The sequence below is a fragment of the Gopherus flavomarginatus genome, chromosome 14, assembly GCF_025201925.1.
Source record: "Gopherus flavomarginatus isolate rGopFla2 chromosome 14, rGopFla2.mat.asm, whole genome shotgun sequence".
Taxonomy (NCBI): domain Eukaryota; kingdom Metazoa; phylum Chordata; order Testudines; family Testudinidae; genus Gopherus; species Gopherus flavomarginatus.
Window position 1 is genome coordinate 18,452,680 of NC_066630.1, and position 25,858 is coordinate 18,478,537.

The 25,858-nt window shown below is 42.2% G+C and overlaps 1 protein-coding gene across 1 annotated transcript in view; it reads right to left on the bottom strand.

The window, feature by feature from the left end:
- Positions 1-17,562: 17,562 nt before the first annotated feature.
- The window catches only part of CDH16 (cadherin 16), a 58,731-nt gene continuing 50,435 nt past the window's right edge, over positions 17,563-25,858 (bottom strand). Inside the window, exons 16-17 of the mRNA XM_050922818.1 lie at positions 17,986-18,102; positions 17,563-17,657 (exon numbers count right to left, since the gene is read on the bottom strand). Of these exons, the coding sequence (XP_050778775.1) occupies positions 17,563-17,657; positions 17,986-18,102 (212 nt within the window). The remainder of the gene's footprint in view (positions 17,658-17,985; positions 18,103-25,858) is intronic.

The following is a 25,858-nucleotide window of genomic DNA, read 5'->3' on the forward strand; positions in this document are numbered from 1 at the left end:
CTTGTTTATTTCTGGTGGGGTTTGTCAGGAAAGCTTCCGGAAAATGTTTTGAAACATTACAGTGTTGTTGTTTATATCTGTTCTGCAGTGACATAAGCAGAACTTGCCAACTTTGTCTTCAGGGAAAACTCTGCCACTTGGGGCTTGATCCGTTTATGAGATTATTCATTCAAGGAGAATCTATATAAAGTAAATTTACTCCAAGCAAAAATAAACACATGTTGCAGTGTTTTCCTTCTGTATTGTTAACAAAGTTGTTTATTGCTTTAAACATTTAATACAACTCTATCTTTGTGCTTCTTTTCACTCCACCGTATATTCATTTCTAAGCATCTTCACACCCTGGGCTATTGAATTTTTATCTTTTTTATTGCATTATGGAAGAGAATTCCTGTTCTAATGAAATTCTGCTGAGATGTTGTATGAATCAGTTATTCATCATGCTGACAGCCAGATAAATAAAGACTGCTACTGAAATATGCTACATTTTAAATAGATTCCCTGAGAAAAAATCATCAGTCTTCAATGGAATATTAGGTAAAGTGTGAAGGAGTGACAGGAGTAGGAAACTGTCTCAGTTGTTTACCATAGCATGGAAAACACAGGCACTGATTGTCAGGTTGAATGCTGAAAACAGCTGAATTACTACTTCTTCCTTTAGTGCTTTGTGTGAAAGCACATTAATGATGCTCAGATGCCAGAGTAGTGGGCATGATATAGTTAGACAGAGGCTGGTGATGTTGCAACCATTGGGTTTGCAATTGTTATTTCTCTGCATTCTGTATTGAAATACAATATGGAAAGGGCAGAACATCTCCGGAACTAGGTACTGAATGTGAGTACTGGATTGTGTACTGGCATGTGGCCTGAATAAAATATGATTCCAAAACAGAGTTCTTTAAATAAGCTTTGGGGAGAACTGAGTCTGTTGGTCTACAATCCTGGAGATCCTGCCCTGGAAAACATTTTTGTTGCCCAACAGTAAGACCATGGGATCATAATTCATAGGATTTTTTCAAAGAATACTTACTGTACAGAAACACCCAGTATTTCCCTTTTTTACAGAGATCCATGTAATAAATCTGTTCAGACACCCTAAGAAAAATCTTTGGCCCAATTCAGAACTACAGTAAATGAGTGCAGCTTATGCCGGGTCTGCATTTAGTCTTGTATCTCTACGCCTTGTCTTTCATTGGAAGAACCCTAACATTCCTTGGATGGGCCTCATGGTAAAAGATTCCAAAATAAGTTACATCGACTTAATTACATCATCTTTACATGGCTGATTAACATAATGAAACGAGCTTTGAGAAGGTAACATGCATGGAGATAGAAGGGGAAATATAGTGACTGAACTGGTTTTGAGAGGCCATGAAGATAACTGCAGGTTTGCTGACAGAAAGGCACATGCTCAAGTAGGAAAGATGGAAGCATAGCCAATTCTGTACTAGGATAACAGCATATCCATTCTTCTAACAGCTGTCCATACTACAAACACAACTGAATCAAGTGACATGATGGCAACACAGTTGCAATCTGTAGAGTGGACAAGACCTAACGATGTTTTAACTATGTTTACAAAGGTAAGGTCCTGTTTACACTACAAGTTGCAAGTGTGTTCCATCTAGGTCAGGAGTCAACTGGGTTTCCTGACTCTCACACTTATGTATCATGAATGAGCCCTTAGCAGGTGGCTGGTGAAAGAAATGCAGGTTAGCTATGTTGGAAGCTATGAACTATGGTAACATGAGTTTTCCTATAGAGGTTGAGGAGGTTGCATGGTGCCAGGGATCAGAATGTTACCAATGACTGGCCCAAGGCCTCAGCATCGGAGCGCATCGTCTGACACCTGTGCCCCATCTGACACCTGCCAACCAGAGACCTCAGACACAATGCAGGGTTAGCTGAGGTGAAAGCGGACACCTGAGATGTCTATTTCTGCAAGTACAGGTATTTGTGGCACAGTCCCATGCATCAGCGCAAACATTGTCAATTGATCAGATAAGGCCTGTGCTGGGAGAGCTATTCATTATGGGTCTGCTCCCGTGAGGTGCTATGAACTCCTTCAGTACAAGGTATTTGGCATTTTGCAGGATCGATCCCTGTGTGGATAGTCAGGGGACAGTGATATGTTTTTTTCTTTTTCCTGTTTAACTTCCTCCATTATATGCAGTGTAGTTGTAGCCATTTCAGTCCCAGAATATGAGAGACACAAGGCAGGTGAGGTAATATCTTTTATTGGACCAACTTCTGTTGGTGAGAGAGACAAGCTTTCGAGCCACATAGAGCTCTTCTTCAGGTCTGGGAAAGGTACTCCCAGCATCACAGCTAAATGCAAGGTGGAACAGACTGTTTAGCATAATTAGTTAGCACATATGTAAAGGACTGTTCAAAGGAGAGTGGCCCATTAGCACCTCTGCAGTCATAATACAAAAAAGAGGGGGGTTACAGATTTTAATAAGCCATAAATCCACTGTTCCTTTCCCAGACCTGAAGAAAAGCTCTGTGGGTTTGTCTACACATGCCAGCTAGTTCGAGCTGCAGGGCTGTTTTATTTCTGTGTAGACATAGCATGACTGGAGCGCAGGCTCTAGGACACTGCAAGGTGGGAGAGTCCCAGAGCTCAGGCTCCAGCCCAAGCCCAGAAGTCTACACTGTAAAGAAACAGCCCCACAGCCTGAGCCCCACGAGCCCGAGTTGGCTGGCATGGACAGCCACAGGGTTTTTCTTTGCTGTGCAGATGTACTCTGTTTGGCTCAAAAGCTTGTCTCTCTTTCTCACCAACAGAAGTTGATCCAATAAAAGATATTACCTTCCTCCATTATAGGTTTCCTTCTGTGCTTATGCTATAAGAACAACCCATGTGACTGGAACTTGAATATTTTAGTGTGCCCTGGCTTAGCCTAGGGTACTTGCTCCTCTCTGGATTGTTTATGTGCTGCTGTTTTGCCTTTGCTGTTAGGCAAACGCTAAAAATAAGAATTTGCTTATCTAATTTGCATGGATCTTGGTTCAGTGCGTATGATTTCATTGACTCCCTTTCCCCCAAGCAGTGTGCAGATGTTCAAAGCCTTATGACTATGGACTATGCATTCATTTCTATCATAAGGCAAAGGGGTGTTTTTTCTTCCAAAAGTGACATACCAAATTGAGACAGCCTTGATTCTTTCTATGGGGAATAGTTAGAGAGCACAGTTCCTTGCTCTATCTGAGCAGACGCTGGGCTCTGTGCTTTGGGGATCTAATTATATTTATTCCTAGGACTGGAAATCTCATTAACAGCTTCTTAAAAATCTGTATTATAAAGATGTTTTGTAAAATGTGTTTTATGGGAGTTAAACCCATAATTTTCTCTGTCGGTGTCTTTGCTTTAAAATAAATGTAGGGCTTGTGAATAGCATAGGGCTGATAGTGGGAAGGCAGAAGGTTACTATTTACCTAGAGAGTGGTTATGGTACAAGTAGTGTCAGTGTAAGCTTCCCCCAGCTGCCCCACACATGTACTTTGAGCCTTGCATGGAGAAGCCATCTCTAGGAATGAAAAGGTAGCTCGGTCTCCAGGCCCATCTTGTCCCTGGCTGCTGTCAGGACAACGAACACAAGTACCTATTGGTCAATTGCAGTATTGTTTTTCATTGTATGGACAGCTGTCTGCAAGGAACTGGACTTAGACCACCAGCTTACATCACATTGGTCACCAAACAGGTCTTATATGGTAATGATGTGGGTTGGAACCGGAATGGCCATGTATTCCATTACCAAGCCCTGCTCTAAACCACTGGAATGTTTTGAAATGTTACCTCATGGTAGTAGTTTAGAGACAGGCACAGCTGTATGCACACAGTGGCACATACCTAATTGCATGCAGCTATCTAGTGTATGCACTGTTAGGCAGAGAGCTATACGGTTGCACTTATGATTTACACACATGCATTGGGTATATACGTGCACTGCTAAGGCATGCTCAAATGTATGAGTATAACTGCATGCACCAGACTTCAAAAAGCCTAGTTCCTGATTGTCTCCTTCCAGCCAACTTGGAAGCAAGTACTGTGGAAAAAAGGTCTAAGTAACTCCTGCCTTGATTTCAGTGAATCTCTGTTGGAGTTACTCTATGCCCAGACATCTATGGTCTGAGGCACTTCACTGCTTTCAGGTTAATTGAAACCCTGCCCAGTGTGTCAGGTCTGAAACCTCAGCATCAGGGTACAATATATGTACCAAGCACAGGTCTTAAATAAGGCAGAGTAGCCATTTTATTTATATGTTTTGTTCTTTTCTGACCCAAATCAGTAAAAAGCCACACCTGGGTGGTACACCACTGATGCTTACACATGGCAGGAACCCCCCTCCCCAGATGGATTTCCCATTGTTTCTGTGGTCTTGCACAGCCTTCTCCACCTGCTTACAACTGATAGGTTTGGTTTTTGTAACTAAAATGAGCTATTAATCATTGAGAAATATCATATAAATAAATGACCTTGATCCAGATTCGGTCTCAGCCACACCTGGGTAAATCCAGAGTCATTCGAATGACTTCAGTTGATTTAGTCCAGATTTACACCAGAATAGCTCAGATTATAATTTGGTTCCTGGACTGCAATCTCTTTTTCGATCTGGGATGGGTCAGACTCTTTAATGGAATAACGAAACAACTAAGGCAAATCGGGCACATTTCCTCTCTGACAATGTGATGGCAGAAAAAGCCATTGTAACTTTGGGTTACGTGCACTGAGACCCTCCCCCTTCTGGATGTGGGGCGATAATATAGTATCCTCCTAATACAGCACTTGTGAGAGTACCAGCAACATTGTATTCAATTATTACCAGGGAGGTAGAGACAGACGTAAGGGACTTCAGAGAGGAGAAACTCAAAGGATTAAAGGGCTGCAAAGACGAGCAAGATTAAAAGAACTAACTGTGTCTATGTGATGCATTAAAAAGGGGGCTGATAATTATATGCAAATATTGAAGCATGGAAACACTGAGGAGGAAGAAGAATTTTTAGCATGGTGTTTTGCACAGTGACCAGTGGTTTACATACTTCCTCTGAAGAATAATCAGAAGGGAATAACCAGAGGCAGTGTAAAGAAATTCAGAAAAGGACATTTTAAATTAAACACCAAGAAAAATTTCCCAACAGTGCTCTATGCTGTAGTCTCTCTTGGGCAGTGGTTGAAGCCCCTATTGCATGAGATATTTAAAACACCTTCCCATCTTCAGTTTCTATAGCCTGAGCCTGTCAGGCTGTGCAGGTGCTACCTTGAAGATTCCAGGTGAAATTCTGGCACAGTTGAATTCAATGGGAGCATTGTTATTGTCACCAGTAGTTTGCAATAATAACATCTATGTATGTGGTTAGAAGAAGTGGATAACCCATTATGGGCCCAGAGTTTCTTAAATATCCTCTGTGTTTAATGAAAAAGTGCAAGATAAGTCACAAATGGCTCTAATAAAGTCAAGGCCTACCTGGATGTACCTCATTTGGCCTTAATGAAAGGACCTGAATTTACCCCATTGATTGTAAAACCAGGCTCTCGGCTTATCCTCATTTACTTAGCTTCATAGTCTTTCTACTGAAAAGAGCTTTCAGAAAGACATTTCTGAACTTTGTAGAGACATTCTGTGCTCAGACTGGCAACGAGGAAGTAATGTAATAATTACAATTATGCAATGGCACTTGATAAATTAATGTGGACTCTAATGGAAGAAATAAAAGCTAATGCTATTTCTGAGATGCCACTTAGGAAATATCTTGAATAAAGACATGGAGCATGGTTTGATCTGGAGGTCTGGGGGAAGTAGATTAAACTGAACTTACAATGGACAGGGGATGTTCTCTCTTTGTTTCCCAACTCCCTGACCAGAAGGACACATTTCACCTGAACATTTTTTAAAACTTCAAAAAAAAGTTGGGTGAAAGGTGGTGTATGGAGAACCATTGAGAAGCAACTCCTCTGTGTCTCCACAGAACAAGGAAAGCACAGGCAGGGTTCCCAATACCCATGTGCCTCAGCCTTGCCTCAGTACTTCTTTAGTTCTTGTCATCTCTGCTGGGCTGATAACGGGTAATCAGTTAATTCCAATTGTGCTGGTTAGCTGGGTGATGTGGGAACTGATTACTAGGGGCTTGAAATGAGACCATCAAACTAATTGTAGAACCACCAAACAGCTCTGTAGGGGAAAAAACTATGAGTTCCATTTTGTTTAGGCACTTTGCCATTTTGTTTATAAGGAGTTGTTGTTTCTCCACCATGTTGGTGACCTTCTTGAGACAATTGGTGCCTTTTTCTCTCTAAGGCTGGAAAGAGCAAGGGTCACATGGCCTGTGTTCTGCCTAGTAACAAGAGAGCATAAAAGACTCCTGCACCCAAGAGGAGAGGCTGTCCTTCCTGAATGGCAGCACAGTACGTGTCCTAGCCAAGACTTTAAGGGAGCTACAGAACACCACAGAAGAAGATCCAAATTCCATAGTTCCAGTTATCAGTTCCTGATTGATGTATCCTGAACTCCTGTGTCCTCACCTTGCTATCCTGATGTATTCCATCCGTGATGTCCTCTGTCGTGGGTCCATTCCTCTGAACTTGGTGTAGTATGCTGTGTACCTCTGTACCTTACCTGCAGTAAATTCCCCTTTGTCCTCATGGGTTTGGGACCTTGACTTTATGTCAGTTTGTTGTGCCAACTTGTACCTGTCTGCCCTTTGTGTATTGTTTTGCTGGGAGTCCTATAAATTACTGTTTCCTATTTGAGTCACTGTTTAATAAACCAGTTTGCTTTATAGTTAATCCTGTCCTCTGTTGATAGATGTGGTTTGGGGGAACAGGTCTTCTGGGTGGGGACTCTGAGGTGTGGAACCTAGAGCACATCCGTCTGCATTGCATCTGAAGAAGTGAGGTTTTTTTACCCACGAAATCTTATGCCCAAATAAATCGGTTAGTCTTTAAGGTGCCACTGGACTCCTTGTTGTTTTAGAGCACATCCAGTTCCTGGTCAACAGCTCCAGGATGCTAATAACATACAGCTGCTACCAACCAGGGCACACTCCCAGCTGAAGCCAGGATGTACTTGTGTGTGGATAAGCAGAGGACTGCAATCTCTGGGATTATTAATCCAATGTGTATTATGAGTACTCCATTCCTCTATGATAGAAGTGTGACCATTTCTATAGCTCATAAATGACCTGCAAGGGCAATTGCACAACTCCAGGTGAACAAATTCCAAGCATTTCCTGTGTAGTGCTTGCCCCTGATACCTACATTCTGAAAGAGAAGCCATGCGAAAGCCAGCACTCCTGCAGGTTAGGGCTGTGTCTGGATTGCTCACCGTGAGAAGAGCTGTGGGTGGATGGAAATCAGAAAGGACAGCAGTGTCTGAACAAGCTATCCCAATGACTCAGATGAGGAGCTCCCACTGATGAGTAGGGGAGTTGGAGCTGACAGGTAGAAAAGCCAAGGCATGAATGTGTGGGCTGCTTAACAGACTTCTGTCACAGATGTACGAGTTCTGACACTGAAAGAATCAGTCTGTGCAGCAACAGAACTTGATGTCACAACCCAGCCCTTGCATGTTGTCGTTCTCATCTTTGTCCTCAAAATTGAAATGCAAATTAATCTTCCTTTTTTTAAATGGATCAACAGAACAATTCTATTCCACCTTAATGATTAAGAAGGATTCCGCTAATCTCATTGCCTGGGTTTTGGAAATTTTACAGTAGATTAAATTATTCCCTATCATTACATTTGCAATGCAGACTAAATTTATGACTGTATATTGTGGGGTGATTATTTTTTTAAGTAAGGCTGCTTTGATAACATTTCCACTATATTATCTTTTACAATTTCATTTATCCATTTACATTGCTTTTTAAATTCCTTCCTCCCTTCACATTTGACTGACAAAACTGAGTAACAAATTTGAGTTGCTATTTATAAATTTCAGTGGGGGAGGTTCTTTTGTGTTGATTACATTGTATGGTTCCTTCAGTTCTGTTCCTTCAAGTTTATCCAGTTCTTGTTCCTCTCCTAACAAATCAATTGTGCAATAACAGAAACAGCTGCACTGATAAGAAAAGCTGCTGTGCGAATTCTGTCGTGCACTGGGGATCCAATAGCACATAATGCAGTGGCTGATTTGTTTGCTTTCAACTATTTATTTTTTCATTGCATGTGTTTCCTGTCCTGAATGGGGAGCAGCTTCAATAAGAGAACCAGACAGCCCACGCAATAGACCTGACGCTTTCATCCATATACATTAAATGCATACATTTACAAAGCTTGATTAATGTTGTGTTATCTCTGCTTTCCTGTATAAGAAGGGAGTTTGTATATAGTGCATCTGCTGTGTAGGGTTGCCAACTTTCTAACTGCACAAAATGGAACACCCTTGCCCCGCCCCTTCCCCAAGGCCCGCCCCCGCTCACTACATTCCCTCTCCGTAGGTGGCTCGCTTTCCCCCATCCTCACTCACTTTCACTGGGCTGGAACAGGGGGTTGGAGTGCAGGAGGGGGTGAGGGCTCTGGCTGGGGGTGTGGGCTCTGAGGTGGGGCTGGGGATGAGGAGTTTGGAGTGCAGGATGGGGCTCCGGGGTGGGGACAAGGGATTCGGAATGTGGGAGGGAGCTGTGGGTTGAGGAGGGTGTTGGGGTGTGGGAGGGAATGAGGACTCTAACTGGTGGTGCGGACTCTGGGGTGGGGCCATAAATAAGGGGTTCAGGGTGCAGGAGGGGGCTCTGGGCTGAAGCAAGGAGTTGTGGTGTGGGAGAGAGTGAGGGCTCCGGATGGGGATGCGGGCTCTGGGGTGGAGCTGGGGAGAAGGGTTTGGGGTGCAAGAGGGGTTCCAGGCTGGGAGGTGGGGCTGAGGGATTCCGAATGTGGGAGGGGGCTGCAGGTTGAGGCAGGGGGTTGGGGTGTGGGAATGGTACTGGCTCTGGACTAGGGGTGGAGGAGGGGGCTCTGGGTTAGGGGCAGAGCTCAGGGCTGGGGTAAAGGGTTGGGGCTTGGGGTGTGGGCTTACCTCAGATGGCTCCTGGTCAGTGGCACCATGGGGCTAAGGCAGCCTCCCTGCCTCTCCTGGCTCCGCACTGCACCCCAGAAGTGGCCAGCAGGTCAGGCTCCTAGGTGGGAGGCTCCAGGAGGCTCCATGCACTCCTCTCACCCCCAGGCACCATCCAGCTCCCATTGGCCATGGTTCCTGGCCAATGGGAGTGTGGAGCTGGTGTTCGGGGCAGGGACAGTGCACAGAGCCCCATGGCCCCTCCACATAGGAGCCAGACCTGCTGGCCATTCCGGGGCACAGCGTGGTGCCAGGATAGGTAGGTACCAACTTGTCTTAGACCCACAGCATTGCAGACTGGACTTTTAATGGCCTGGTTGGTGGTGCTGACCATAGCCACTAGGGTCCTTTTACGACCGGGAGTTTTGGTCGAAAACCAGACACCTGGCAACCCTAGTGCCGTGTGATGCTATTGAGTTGCCTTTGAGAAAGGATTAAGTGTGTGGAGGAAAATAGCACAGAAAAGGGAAAGGTCTATGCTAAACAGACCCCTCATAGTCTTCTTGATTCTTTCTCTGCATTTTTCAGGAATAGGATTTTTTCTGTGTGACTGGTGGTGAGTCGCTCTGACCAGCTGGGTAAAGGAACCTTGTGGGCACACTTTCAAAATCTACCTAATTCTGCATCCATCTTTTTGCAGGCATGCTCATTAGCTCCTGGCAGAATTCTGATTGTGAGGAAAAGAAGTCAAGACTGTTTTTTTCCACTTCCAGGTATGTTGTTAGCATCATTTGCCAGAGTGCCTTTGACATTAAGAAGGCAGAATCTGCAAGCTAGTTGACTACCCAGTAGGGCTGCCAACTTCAGATCCAGATCCAAACTCTTCCAAAGTTTAGAGGTCTTTGGAACTGATTTTTTTTTGTTTGGGCTGTTATTTTCCAAATTTGTATGCATAAATGCATACTCCTGAGGGAATTTTGCATCACTGAGCATGTGCAAAATTAATGGCCCCCGCAGATTTCTGTGCTTCCCCGTAGAAAAATGACTCCTAACAGGGAAGCAAAGGGAAGCTGCAAGAGCAGTCATGCACCTCTCCACAGCAGTGTAGGCAGGTTAGTTTGGGCACTTAGAGCAGCCGGTAGACACATAAATCACTGCCAGGGTGGGAGGGCTCAGCAGTCATGCATGTGAGAGAGAGAGACTCTATCCTTCTCGCTCACTATTGCGGCATGCTCAGAGTGGAGAGTCAGGGCTTTGGGATGAAGTAAGTGTGGGGCAGGCTCTGACCCTCAGGCAGAGCAGAATTTAGCAGCCTGCCTGCTTAGTGAATTGTTCCCATTGTTCTTAATGTATTACCCCAGGAGTATAAAACATGTAAAGATGTTAAGGCTCCTTTACATTGCCAAAGTGGTGTAAAGGAGCCTTACTGTAAAGGACAGTATGGCCTTATAAATGCTTATGGTGCTTTAGCGATTAGAACTGGTCTAAATTTTTGGACTGAAAAAAATTCCTATCAAAATGTGCTCCATGAACTGTTTGCTACTGGCCTTTCCGGAGATGGTCAGTAGCCAGTATAAATTGTGAGTTGGAGTCCCCAGCCCTCACTTGCTCTTCAGTTGCCTATGATGTAACACTGAGAATATGGCTGCATATGTTTGTTGACTAATAACTGAAAGTAAAGGGTCAATACTAGCTATGTTACTATTAGACAGAGGGGGTTTGATGACTTCTTCCAATGCCCCCCACTCCCATTCTCCATCCATTGTTCTATAGTTTAAAGAAATTACCAAAATAATTGAAACGGGCATGATTATACTGCATTATTTTAACAAATAAAATATGCAGAATTTTGCAGAATTTTAAAATATTGTGTGCAGAACTTTTAAATTTTTGGCCCAGAACTCCCCCAGGAGTAAATGCTGTTTCAGTGTGGTTAACTTGCATGATGTTAAAAGTGCCTCAGCAGCAGTTAACGTAACTAGGATAAGGGTGTGTGTGTGCGCGCGCGCACACATGGACGTATATACAAGGTAGGAGTGTATTTACATATCCACAGTTGCATACATGCCTGCTCCCTAAAATCACTTCCGAGCTGGACCAGGGGCAGTTAATTGAGCAGCGTGCCCACTCTTTCACCTACGCAACAGTTATGTATTCAAGTCAGACGCACTCATGCATAAACCAAAAGGGTCAAGAGAGAGCTTATAAACTTTTACATCTGTTTCAGGTCTAGAGAAAACAATTACCATATTTAAGGTGTTATAGCCACTCTGAGGATGGAAAAAAGTTTAAAAATACACTTCATGTTTACATTCCTTTTACAGTAATGGCTCTATTCTCATTTTTGGTTCATTTGTTTAATGGCTGATTGCTGATTTTAAAGCTTATTTTGGATTGGAAACTGTCTAGTTTCGGCCCCTCTTTAGTTGCGTACTATATATGGATCTGAACAACTATCACTCAATTTCTGTTTCAGCCGTGACTGCAAAAATTGTATGAGAATTGTGGGAGTGGGAACGGATGTGCTGTCAAAGTCATCAGTGTATAACTGTGAATATCTTACACTTTTAACAGTCTGGTTTTAGAACTTTAACAAAGTACGATTTCTGTTCCCCTTAATTGCTTAGCTGCTGAATGTTAAGGTAGGTTCTGCCAGAATGCACTTTCTGTGCTGCTAAAAATATCAGGTATGTCCTAATGATTTCCATGGAATGTTAATGGTGTACTATAGACCCACTAGTAAAAGAATTAAGGAACTTTGCTGCATTTGGCTAAGTGAAATCTGACTGCCCAAACGAAGGCTTTCCACAAATCAGACAAATCAGAATGTTTTACTCAAATATGGAGCTACAATACTGGTTTATCACTATGGCACAAGGGACTTTCATCTGACTTGTTCCTGAAGAGGGACTGTGATACAATCTGTTACCTTTTGTGCTGCATGGCTCCTGTTTATGACTTGAGAAGCACCTTGGGAATTAAGTTCTTCTTGATATAAAACTTAATTCTCAAGGAGCTAATGCATTTTTATTTGCCACTCAATCTTTTTTTTTTTTTAAATCTCTTACTCACTAGAGGAGACATCAATGCTCCATTTGTTTATTTATAGTTTTACTTTTTTTTTAATGAATGCAAGTGTTCTTACAGTTTGAATTATAACTGAATATACTTTAATATATACTGTATTCATTCCATGCCGCAATGCATCTTGCATGATTGCAAGGAGTGAGTTTGTGTGACCATCTCCTGAGGACACTCTTTGAAACAATGGTTCAGCTTTTATCATTGGCTAAGTATTAGCAATTACAATACTCGTCAAAGCACCTGCTTGAACCTGGGAACTATTCCGTGAGCTGGGAAAGAGATTTATTTTACTCATAGGTATCACCTTTTTAGGACAGGGGATGAATATGCATAATGCAAGGACAAGAAGAGCAGAAATTCAGCTGGTTTTCATGCAGTGAGGTTGCACATTTATTAGGGGAAGCTTTACTTAGCTATAGCAAAGCCATTTATAGAAATGCCTCCCCATTCTAGATCCTAGTTCCTTCTGCCTCTGAGAAAGCCTCTAACCTGGTAGAAGCTAGTTCACTCAGGTTTAGTACTAACCTCACTGCGCTAGTGTTTAGGGTTCTAGGACCTAAAGATCAGCTCTGCATCCCTGTGTAGGGTGGTAGAATCCGGCACCGTTCTGCTACGGGATATCAGTTGTCTCGGTTTGCCAGGTGGAAACTCCACTGGAGTTTACTCTCTTCAGAAATGGAATGATGGGCTCATGGAAGCATGCCCTCCCCAGGAAACCAGCAAAGCATATTTTGGTCTTAGATCTGACTTCTGTGCAGGGTTCAGTCCCAAATCTAAACTGAACAGGCTGTACTGCATGCCCCAGTCACGTCAGCCTCAGGAGGTCAGTTTTATTTTCAGAAAAAAACAACATGCAGATGGTGGATTTAATTATTATACAAGTTACAAACTTTGAGATCAGCTTCAATTGTGACAAAGGTCTCCTCCCCCACCTTCTCTTTCAATAGAGCTTTGTTACAACAGAACCAAAACCCTCTTCTAATCCCCGGGGATAGTTGTGTGTATGGGGTTTTTGCTGTTTTAGTTTTGTTTTTTATGAATTATAAATCAAATATTTGGATTGACAAAAGCCCCCTCAGCCAATTGACTGCATTTTAGTTTCTAAAAATGATTGTTCATTTTTTATTGTTTAGACCAGAAGGGGGCTGAAGTTTCACCATGTGAGCATGACCATGTAAGAAAATGGCCTTAAATGCAGTCACAGGCACAGGCTGTGGTTCTTAAAGGTTACTTTCATCAGGCAGTGAAATGAAACTTTCTGCTAATCGAACATAAGCGGGTTAGATCCACAGAAAGCCGATGAGCAACTCCAACTGTAAAGCTAGCTAACGAGGTGTCTACAGCTACCAGGAAAACTATAGGTGGCTGGATTTCTTTTGCTTGATTTAGGAATAGTTCGTGCTGCTTTTGCTCCTTCCTTTATCATCATGAAAACCTAATTGGCAGTGACATTCTCAGTATGTGCATATCTCTGTATTTGCCACCTTGGACTAATAAAACAGGACATCCTTGTCTAATTAAAAAGACAACATGTAGCTTGTGGTGATAGCAGATATGTGTCCAGAGGGTGCAAAGAGGGGATGTCTGCGCTTGCTCACAGAAAGCCAAAAAACAGTCAGGGAAAGGCCAGAACTGAAACCTCCTTTATTTTAAACACAGTTTGAAAGGGGAATTAGAAAAGGGAGGCCGAGTTGACAGAGTGGCCCCTCCGTGGATTTGCTCCATCCTCTCAGAGTTCTCCCACGTGGGTTAGTGTGTGAGCTCCTATAACGATCACAAATGGGGGGAAGAACGAGAATTCTTGCTGTGCATACAAGAGCTGTGCAACAGAGCTCCTTCCAGAAGGTAACATGATGATTTTCAGGACATAATCTCTTCTGGCTAACAATGTCAAGTGGCTACTTCTTAGAATTGCCTACCCTTGGTTTGAGTCTGGGATTTTCAAAGGAGCCTAAGGGAGTTTAGGTGCCCAGCTCTCAGTAAATTTCAGTGGGAATTGGGCACCTAATTCTGTGTCTCCTTTGAAAAAACCTAGCTTTACACACTAGATTCTAGTGACTGTAAGGGATCATTATGGAGCATTGGGTAAAACCCACATCTTTTCAAATGACTGCCTAGCACACAATACATAGACTCCCAATACCACAGCAGGTTGTGGAGAAGCCAGGCAAGACTACCAAGTAAATAACATGGTTTTCGGAAAAGTACAAGGTTGTATTTCTAGTGAGGCCTAAACCCAGCCTCCTGCTGTGTGCATGCAATCTTGAACATGCACCTGCATGCACACCTGTGAACCCTGTTGAGATTCTCACACCTGCATGTCCAAGTGATAGAACTGTCATTTCCTATCCCATCCGCTGAGTGCACAGGGGGGTGGAGTCTAGTACCTCTGCTTGCAGGTGGTGCTGCATTGCAGTGTACACTCAGGAGTGTTCCTGCGCAGAACAGTGCAAACGCAAATGGGAGCCAGGCTCTGACAATCCAGGCCCACGCGATGTATGTATCTGATTTTTGGTTACACAGCAAAAATAAAGGAAATCATGAGCCAACAACCACATTCAAATAACACTGATTACAAACAACCGTCCCAGAGAGTTGAAATGCCACCCACACCTTGTCTCCCCCGTCACCATCATTGTGCTGAGGAAAGTGGCTTGTTATTACTGTCAGCAACTGTATCTGCATCTGCCAGGCATATTGTTACCAGTGAAATGCAAGAACACAAACTTTTGAGCTATTGTTGCAATGATCCAACTTTTGTACATACCAGTTTGGCTTAATGAGTTATAAAGTGAGTTTTAGGGAGAGGAACTGTTACTATCAATGTCCACACAAGTCCTTACACCTTTTCACCTCTCTTTTTAAGCCTCTGCTTCACATAACCTGTCTCCATATTTAGGCACTGAAGGCAAAGCAGAAGTACAGGCCATCTTAAATAGTCAGTATTTTAATAGATTGCTCTATGAACTGCCGCTGATTTATAGGTAGTTTCTGTGGTTGTCTATGAAAGAGACATCTCATTTTTCCGGCTAAAATCCAAGTTATATGTTTTAATAGAATCTCGGTAAGCTGTGCCACCACAACTAGGAGACACAGGAGGTAACATTTTCAAAAGTCACTGAGGCCTGGTGTACACCTAAAACATAGGTTGACCTCACAACGTTCCTCAGGGCTGTGAAAAATGTTCTACTCTGTGCAACGTAGTTAAGTTGACCTAACTCCCACTGTAGACACTGCTGGGTTGACAGAAGAATTCTTCAGCTGACCTAGCTATTGTCTTTAGAAAGGGTGGATTTACCACAGTGATGGAAAAACCCATTCCATCACTGTAGCAAGTGTCTACGCTGCAGCATCACAGCAGTGCTGCTGTAGAATTTATAGCATAGTCAGACCCCTAGGTAACTTAGGGGCTGATATACAAAGATAGGCATCTAAAGATAGGTACTTAGTGGAATTTACAAAAGCACCTAAGCAGTTTAGGTACTTAACTCCCCTTTACTTCAATCCTGATGATGTCAGTTAAAGTCAATAGGTATGCAGAGGCTGTAAATCAACACAGAAATTGTCCAACAGCTTTAAGTACCCAAATGAAATGTCCATCATCGTCCAGGACATTAAAAATCCCTAAAAGCAATATTTTAACCTGTAAAAGACAGCTCGTAGAATCACAGTCACTGTCAGTGAAAGTATTTAGTGTGTGTGTTTTATACAGAATTGCATGTGTCACATAACTACAAACAATGGGCTGGATCCCTGACTGTGGCTGAGATATGCTCGGTGCAGCTGGGCTGGCCTGTGAGCAAAGTTACCTTTGTGTGCCCTCAGTCTTGGAGCCAGGCCAGTCCCCAGTGGAATTCTGGGTGGCATTAGGGTCCATTCTGGCAGCCAGGGATCATCAGGGCGGAGTGAGTGTTGGAGCTATTCTGGCTGCTTTTCTACCACCCAAGGATTTCACTTACGCCAGGGATTCCTCGGGAATTCAGTTCAGCCAGCTTCCCAGCAACTAGACTAGACCTGAGATTCAGGCCCAGTAAATATTAAATCTCCATGTTTATTGGCAGTGTTTCCTTGCTGATGTTTCACGGCCACGGGAAACAATGCAAAAAGCAGTATCTTCTCCTTATGTAGATTTAATTGAATAGCAGAGATCTGAAATGACTGTTAATGTTGTTGCTTTAATTTCTTATAGTGCATATTTATTTTTCAACATCTGGACATAATATAAAGACAAGCAGAGACATACTTTAGTGAGCAGAGTCTTGTTTATAGGTCACTTAACTTATCAGAGAAAACAAAAGGGTCATTTAATTACAACATTTAATAAACTCTATTGGATTCATACAATTTATAGCACTATAAAATTCATGAGCTCCAATCATCATTTAGCCTCCCAAATTGCTTAGTGCCCCATGAAAATTTCACAGCAGGTAGAAAATGATAGCTTCCCAGAAATCTACAATTCTTTAATATCTTTTAAAGCAAATGTCATTATTTTTCACTTGCAGTAAGTTGGAGCAGAAGGAACAGAAGAGTATTTTTCTGCAGTGCTGAATTGAGGCCACTAGAATGGTAGCTCTGAAAAGTATTTCAGCTTTCATTTGTAGTTTCTGATCTTGTCACTGAATAACTAGAACCCATGAACTTCCAAGGGGCAGGAAGAAGAGAGTCGAAAGTATTATTTGTAAGAATGAACAGGGATGTAAAATAGCTACTGATTGTTTTTCAGCCATTATTGTTAAAAATTCTGTCTTATAATGGGAGATTGAAGTGAATTATACACACACAATGTGATTGGGCTACTCTGTTACGCTGCAATACAGGCTAACACTGCTTATCACGACAGGGATGCAAGGCAATTTTCTAACAAGAAGTACCCTAGCTAAAGAAAAGAGCGAACAAGTTTCTACCAAATCAGCAAGGCTTCCATGGAGTCCAGACTAACCTAGACCTTGTGCTGCTCTCTTACTTACTTGGGGCTTGATCCTGCTTTCATTCAAGTCATCAGGAGTTTCACTATTGACATGAATGGAAACAAGGTAGGGCTTTCTATTTGGGCTCAATTCTGCAAGGTGCCGAATGCCCTCAACACCCAGCTAAGAGTACCTATTCAATACCTTTTAGAATCAGGCCCTTAAAGAGAGAAAGGAATCACATTTCCATTGCTCAAGATGATACAAACCTGGAGTCCTTGGGACTTTGATACTCTCTGTCTGTCCCCAATTTACTTTTTCAACCCAATTCAAACATTCTTACACTGACAAAAACCATTCTAGTTTGTTTTTTCTAGTTGAAGGAGGTTTCCTAATAAAGAAATATGACATGTCAGTTATGTAGGGAGTTCAATCACTGCACTATTTGTGATATATACTGTATATATCCCATATACTGTACCATATTGAATGTGATTAGACACACTGTGTCAGCTGACCTATCCATTTGCAAGTGTTTTGTAAAATAAGTTGGACCATTATTTTGCCGTGTCATGCTATGGACTATAAAGGTTGTCACAAGCTTTGCATTTCTTCTTTTTATTAGCTCCCAGGAGGGTCAAATGAACAAAGATTATGAGCACAAAGAAACCTGGGGGGAGAAATGGAAAACAAAATGAGTTTAACACTAATGAGCTCTTTGTCAGTGTTCACATTTTTGTATTAGAACAATTCACAAACCAGTCCTTGTTGTTTTTTGCTTTCTTTGTTGTTGGTTTTTTTGTGTGTTTGTAAATGGTATTGGAAGTGAAGAAAAAAATGTGAATATTATGGCAGGTAATAGTAAGAATATCAAAACAAAGGTTGTGCGTCAGCGAATACTTCCACTGAAATGCTACCTCGGCTAGAAATGAGCAGACATGGAGTCTCTAAAACAAAGTAGACTCTGGTTTCTTTTGTTTTTGTGGGCAATTCCATACCTATTGTTCCCAAGGTACCAACGATAACGCTCACTGCAGAAATCACTGTAGGCTTCCCTTCCATCCTTCCAACCTCTTGCATGCATTCTCCTTCCATGGTACACAAGCAAACAGTCACTGGGGTCAAAAGGAAAGACAAAGAATTCAGGATTAACTCCCACGAGGGAGATCAGAGATGAATAGGGACAATCCCCTGAGTTGAAAGAGCATTCTCATCAGAACTCACACTGGAGGGGAGGATGATGAACTCCACATGGACAGATCTTGTGCCTGCCTGGACCAATCAGTTCCCATGTGGGCACATTCTCTAACATGTTCCCACCCTCTTGCCTCCCCACCCCTTATTTTGTTTCAGTCTGTACTAACAATAGTTGGATATGGCATACCTGCCTATACTGCCTCCTCCACCAAGTCCTGTACTGATTCTTGTGGTAAAGTATAGTTAAAATGTAAGGCAGGGTGTGACGTTATCTAATTAGAGTATAACAATGCAAATAATTGTTGCTACCACTGTTATATAATTGCAAGGAATCTTATACAAAGTGTAACGCATGGCCAGAAAGGGTTAAGCAGGCTGATTGACCCAGATTCAACCTTTAGGGACATATTGGTAGATAATGTTTGTGTTTGCATATATATTGTTATCAATGTAATTTAGCAGTCCCTGTCTATGCTGTATTCTGTTAATTCAGAGATCAAAAGGAAATATTAACATTTAAATGAACTGTAAACATAGGCTATCGCTGTATTCATCTCTCTTTGAAAGATATAGCAAATCACCTGCAAATGGTGAAAACAAGCAATTGCCTTATGTTAATGTGTTGCTAATTACCGGTGATGCTTAGGAAATAGGTTTACTTCAAAGTCTCCATGATTGCCTACTGTTCACCTAAGGACTCCGACCTGTCAAGAGAAGGCCTGGAACTGTATAAAACCCCTTTGAATCTTGATCCTTTTTATTTCAGATCTACTTGATGCTTCATGCAGGGGAAGCTTAAGTCATAAGGCTGAGATCTCCAGTCCTAACTGGATTACCCTGAATATGGACATTGAACTATGGACTAAATCTGAAAGAACCCTTTACAACTACAAAGCTCACCATCTCCACTATGAATCTGATCTCAGAACTGTCCTCATGTCTGTAGGTATACTGATTTTTTAACCAATACACTCTCTCTTTTCTTTTTTAATAAATTTTAGTTTAGTTAATAAGAATTGTCTGTAAACGTGTATTTGGGTAAGGTCTGGAATATTCATTAGCCTGGGAGGTAATGTGTCCGATCCTTTGGGATTGGTAGACCTCTTTTATATGATGAATATTATTTTCAGTAATCCTCATCATATTTGACTTGGGTGTCTGGGTGAAGGCCTGATGCTGGATTGCTTTTAGGGAACTATGCTGGCTTCTTGGTAACCAGTAAGGTATTATAGAAGCTGTTTTGTGTTGGTTTGGTAAATCTAAGTGTTGGAATATCCACCAGCTTTGGGGATTGCCTGCCCCATTCTTTGCAGTTCACCCTAATTGAGTGACCTCAGTGCTGCTCCTTTGGGATCCTGGTCACACAGGATTACAAGGTTGGGAAAGGAAAAGGATCCTGAGTTTGCAGCTGAACTCAGCTCTGTCTTATTTGTACCAAAATAAACTCTCCTTGACAATCCAAGAATGGGAATCAGAGAAAATTATCTAAAACTATGAAAGAAAAGGATAAGCAGGCACAGGCAAAGACCTGGTATTCATATGGGTAAAACTCAGACAAATGGGAAATAAGGTCATCTTCAGACTAGGATTCAGAGTTTATTTTGCCCAGATTAGTTCGACCATCCCCATTCTCAACCAAATTTTTTTGATGAGCACCTCTCCTATCAGGTGTAAACAACCCTGAAGCATTTCTCTGCCCTTGCCTAGCTCTTTGGCAAAAATAAAAACCATCTTCTGTATATTTTTAGCCCTAGCTAGCAATGTGACAGGGAGAGAAATTGCAAAGAAATCATTAGCAAAATTATTTTAAAATAGTAACATCTTCAGTAATAACAACTTTCCAACCCTACTTAGCACAGTTAGCATTATAAACTAACATTTTAAAAGCAAGAGCTTGGCTTGTATTCAACTCTGTATGTACCAATGAAGCCTCAATTCTGAGATACCAGTCTTAACCCTTTCATGAGAAAATCATTTGCATTAATAGAACCCGGTGAACAACTTACAATAAATAATGTATAAGGTGAATTTAGCTCTTTTCCCTGTTCATAGATTGTCTGCAAACAGACCTGTGATTTTATACATTTATTTGAGATTCAAATTGTTTGACAAAAGCTTTGTGTGACCAAATCTCTGTGAAATTCTTAGGCACCCATCCTGCAAAGATTTATGCATGTGCTTAACGTACACATGAGTGGTCCTTTTGAGTTCAGTAAGGCTAATCATGTATTTAAAGTGGAGCATTTGTCTGCCTAAACTTACAGATGCACTAGTCAGTTTCACTAAAGACCCAGTCCCAAGACCATTGAAGTCAAAGGGAATCTTTCTATTGACTTCAATAAGACTTGGATCATGGGACATTCAATGAAATTAAAAGGTGGCAAATTTAAAACTGATAAAAGGGAAGACTTTTTCACACAGTACATAACGTGTAGATCTCATGGCCACAAGAAGTCACTGAGGCCAGGAACTTAGCAAGATTCAAAAAGGGACTTGTCATTCAATGGATAACAAGAATATCCAAAGATATAACAGTTAATGCTCACAAACATTTTGGAAATGATATTAAATCTCATACATCAGGGTTTAAATCCATGTCGATTAGATTAGATTGGTAGATTAATGGGAGATGTCAAATTTCCCAGGTCTGCCTATTGTGGGTTCTTAGACCTTCCTCTGAAGCATCAGACATTGACCTTTACAGCTACGTCTACAAAGGGATAAAAAACCCACTGCTGGTCCAAGTCAGCTGACTCAGGCTCATGGGGCTCAGGCTCCAGGGACGAAAAAGTCTCTGTGGAGACGTTTGTGCTCAGGCTGGAGCCCAAGCTCTGTGACCTGCACGAGTGGAGGGTCCCGGAGCTTGTGCTTTAGCCTGAGTCCGAATGTCTACACAGAAATTTTAGCCCTACATTCGGAGCCCTGCAAGCCCAAATTAGTTGACCCAGGCCAGCCACGGCCATGCTGCGGGTCTTTTATCCCTGTGTAAACGTAGCCTATCAGAGACAATGGAGTAGATAGACTTCAGTCTGACCTGGTATGGCAGTGACTCTGTTCATAATGTCCATGCCCTTAGTATTCAACGGCGCAATAGCTCAGTATCCTGCAATGCTCTTATGAAGGTGAAAGAGTCTTTTAGAGAACTCTTCTCTCCTGTCTTCCCAGCGCTGTAAGTGTGCTAGGATTTGGTCATTGAATTCACAGAATTCTCTTATTTGAAAGTAAGTGCCTGTGTTAATCAGTGGTGTTACTGCTACAGTTCATTATATGTATTTACTTTCTTACTGCAGTCTTTAAAAAGGAGCTATGGAACAGTAATCTGATTACAGACAACTGGGGTGCAGCAGAATAGTGATGCATCAATATTAAATGTTTCCATTTATCTTTTCAGTGTGTTCGCACTTAGGATGTTCCACTTAATGATCCTTAAAATAGCCCCTCTAAATGGTTCTCTTTCAAATACAAGTGCAATGCATGCAGATAAATCTGTGTAACAATTTTAAATACAAAAATCAAAACATTACAGACTACTGAACCCACCCACCTCTACTGCAATGGGCTCCCAAAAATGTAAGTGCCTGCTGACCTTATAAAATGTAACTGAGCCTTTTGAAACATCTTATGAATTCAGAGAAAACAAACTACAGTGCATTAACGATTTAGAAATCTCAATATACTGTGGCGTCGTGTAGTAGATTCTGATCTTGCAACTGGATCTGTTCCATGTGCTCACAGCATCCAGTTACAGAATGTGTGACTTAATATAAAACTGAAACTATAAGAATAGCGTTTCAAACATAAACTAGTACCCTGTGATTCCCAAACTGTGCTGAATAGGAATATGTCTGAGGTCTTGTATTTTAGTTATGCTATAGGTTGTTGATGTATATTGTGTGTTTCTATGTTTTGCAGCAGTGCCCAGACTGAAGAAATAAGAATGCACTCCCTTGAAGTGCAGACTGTCTGCTAAAAGAAGAAATGTCTCATTAAAATACAGTTTTCCCAACAATGTCCCTGATTCTGGAGTGAGCTCTAGGCAGGGAACCCCTGTGCAGAACCCCACTGACATTAACAGGTGTTCATTGCAGAATCAGATTAAGTCAGTAAATGTTTTGCAGTTATTTTGGTGTCATTTGTTCATTGCTCACACAAGCCTGTCCTAACCCTTTAGGTTTGTCCCAGCACTTAGATGCCTGCACATTTATGTAACAGTGGTGAGCCAGAGGAGCACCCTGAGTACTGGCAGGGCTGTGAACAAATCAAGCATCCTCATGGTGTATTCAGCACTGCCACACCATGCAGCTGTGTGAACCAGACCAGGGTTTTCTCCAGGCCAGATGCATAGCCAAGGATGTGCTTTATCCTATTAAGGCTCATCAACACATGGTACAGCAACCTGATCTGATACTCCTGACCTATGCAGTGAGAGGAAACATGCCCATGAATGCACACTTAATGTGGGTGAACCCCATCCTGCCAGTCCTCGGAATTTCAAACTGTTGTAAGCCTGGATTGCTCACATGCATGCTCATAATCAACATAGTCTCCTAGATTGCATCCTTTCTTAGCAGTGTTTTACTCACAGTAGCAACTTCTAAGTGTTAGACACTTTTGAGGATGGTCTTTGCATTGAGGAACTCACAGTCTTAAGGACAGAGAGGTTGGGGAAAGGAACACTAACAGATTATAAACTAGTCAACTCGATATGCATTGGGACAAGAGAATCTTTAACAGGCACTTAAGCATAGACAGTGGAGGAGCCATTCTGGTAGAGTTTCACACTCACTGCATCCAAGTTGCAAGGTTGTGCAGAGTCAAGTTTGAATGCACCAGTTATGTGTTTTCTGTGCTTGTACAGGTAAGTACTGCAGAAAGATTTCCCTTTCTTAGCCTCCTAATTTAAAAACATGCTCTACGCTAAGCTAGACAGTATTAGTCTATCCATATGTGTCCCTAACCTATTCAGCTGTCTCTGAATTTGAGCCCTTTATTATCTATTTAGTTGAGTGAGTGTCATCAGTAAGACTGGCCATAAGGTCAATTGGTCATTCCTGTCAGACACTTAGATGAGTGAGCAGTACTGACCATCTGCCCATGGTGACATTCTGGGGTCAAGGAAAGGAGATGGTTCAATTCTGTTTCTTCTATACAGGGCTCAAACAAGCAAAATTGTAAGAACTGACACTAAACATGAGGAGAGTATTCAAAATCTCCAAATGCCAGATGGAGTAATTGCCCATGGGGTAGCCTTCTGTTCTCCAGCAACAGAGTAAAGTGACAGGTTTCAGAGTAATGAAGCTCATTCCACCAGCCCTTTCAAATTTCTCATGATCCTTTGCATAACTCCTTGATTAGAAGCTGATTCTAAGCCCAACTCTCAAGCCCAACTCAGGTGCAGCTTTCTCTCCAGCTCCTCCTCTTATCAGTCCCAATATAACAGCAAAGCAGGCAGCTTCCTTCTCCCCTGGGAGAAGTTATCCCTCTCAGCTGTACTGCAGCAGCAGTGCTTTGCTTCCCTCCATAGGTGAGTACAGGCCTGGGAGAACTCTCAGGCCCTGTTTGTAAATGGGTCTGTAGCTGCTTTCAGACAATGACCATAGCAGAACATGAGCAGCAGAAATGTCCCTTGTCTGCTAAAGGTGCAAGAGCAGCTCTTTAAATAGCAAATATGGCTGTCCAATCCTAGTTTTGTAAAGATAAAGATGCCCAGAGGCAAAGCTCAGTATAAAATATAAGGTACAAGGCCCTTTCTCAAACATACAGCTCATATAAGCTGCTCAGAATTACACTGGCACAGACCCAAAAGATGACACCTGTGATGATACTTCTGTTCTGAGCTGCTTTCACTTTTTAGCTACTAGCAGACTGTGCTGTGTTATGGCATGTGCCTTCTTTTGAACCTGGAGTAGATTATTTGCTGTGTTCAATCCTGTGTGTTCTGCTCATTATCCTCTAAGTAAATTCCCCTAAGTTTATCAAATTAGATTTGCTATTTATGTAGACTCATTTTTAACAGCTCATGTTTCTTCCCTGTTTTGTGATCTCATCTCTCATTCATGTGCCTAGGATCTCTCCTGCCACTGAAGTCAGACTCACTGGTCTGTCTTCCCTGACTCTTTAGACCGTCATTCTTCCTCCAGTCTCCATACTTCCCCCTCTCTGTCTCTAAATAGCAACCATTAGACGAAATCTCTGTATATGGATCAGCAACCACCCCAGCCATCTCTCACATGTGGTGCTTTTCCATCCAATTACCATAGCTTCATCTGGGTCTGTAGTAGGAAAATTACTGTGGATATTTACTTGGGAGAGGAGCAGTAAATGAACTGTTAACATGTACACTGTTGATACAATCCTTGAACAGGGCACCTTAATTATGTAACTCTTTGGGGCTCTAGCATTGGTGTTTATCCATGAGGAAAGCTTTCATTTTCTTTACATGACATAACTAACACAAGAGGTTCCACCAGACATTAGTTTGGTCTAGGTTCTTGGTAATAAGACACAAATAAGGTAGAGAATAAAATAACTGACTGCATATCTTCTGTTGAAGTTACATATGTTTTCACAAATACAAAGGCAACAGCTCAGATGCAAAACAGAAACATAGATTTTTGGTTCTTGGTCCAAGGCAAAAATATCATTCATGCATTCACGTACATACTGTCAGAGAAACAAAACTGCTCTTCCCAAAATGTGTTCTGGCACTCAGGACGGTTTGAAGGAAGGCAGCAAAAATAGTGTCAGTGGGAATGCCCAGAACAGCCTTGGCATTAGGCCACTAGAAGCAAAATGCTACATGGTTTAATTCTCTGGAAAATTCATTTTTATTTTAGCTGAGGCATGTTGCTAACCTGGACACTTTGAGTAACAAGCATGAAATCTTTCTCTGTTATGCTTAATAATTTGCACTGGTTGGAGAATTTTGAAATAATTTACAAGTCCTGCACATATTGAATAGCTTGCTGTGAATATTTCACCTTTTAGAATCGGAGAATATCAGGGTTGGAAGTAACCTGAGGAGGTCATCTAGTCCCAACCCCCATCATCCCAGCCAGGGCTTTGTCAAGCCTGACCTTAAAAACTTCTTACTTTAGACTTGTGGATTTTAAGGCCAGAATGGACCATTCTGATTATCCACTCTAAACCCCTTGTCATGAGTGTCCCTTATCAGCCAAATCATGGACTTGTTTCTCTCCAGGAGGTATAGGGAGAAGGTGACTAACTGGAGATACTCTGAGGACTTTCATCAGTGCAATGCAGACACATGTACCGTCCCACAGTGAACATGCTATATTGTGCTTACACCTGCTACAAAAAGGAACAGCATCTGCTGTCGCACAGTGTGGCAGGACCCTGGCCATGCTGCTAGCCTTGCCGGCCATGCTGCTTGGTGTAGTCACTTTCCCCACACAGCCTTAATATTAGGTCTATGTTGTCTGGCTCCTGCACTGATGTGCTAGCTGGAGAGGCTCCCTGTGCCCGCTCCACTTCCTAGAGTTTTGGCAAAGGGGAGCTGTAATTATTTAGCCCTTTATTTGGAAGTGACCAAGACAGGTCCAAAGAGTATCCTTGGATTTTCCTGTCTTTCTTTCTGTATCTTCTCTTTGCCAGTCTGTCTCTTAGTGATCCTTCTTCCTTTCAGAGGGTTGCCGTGGGGGCACTCTCTCTCTA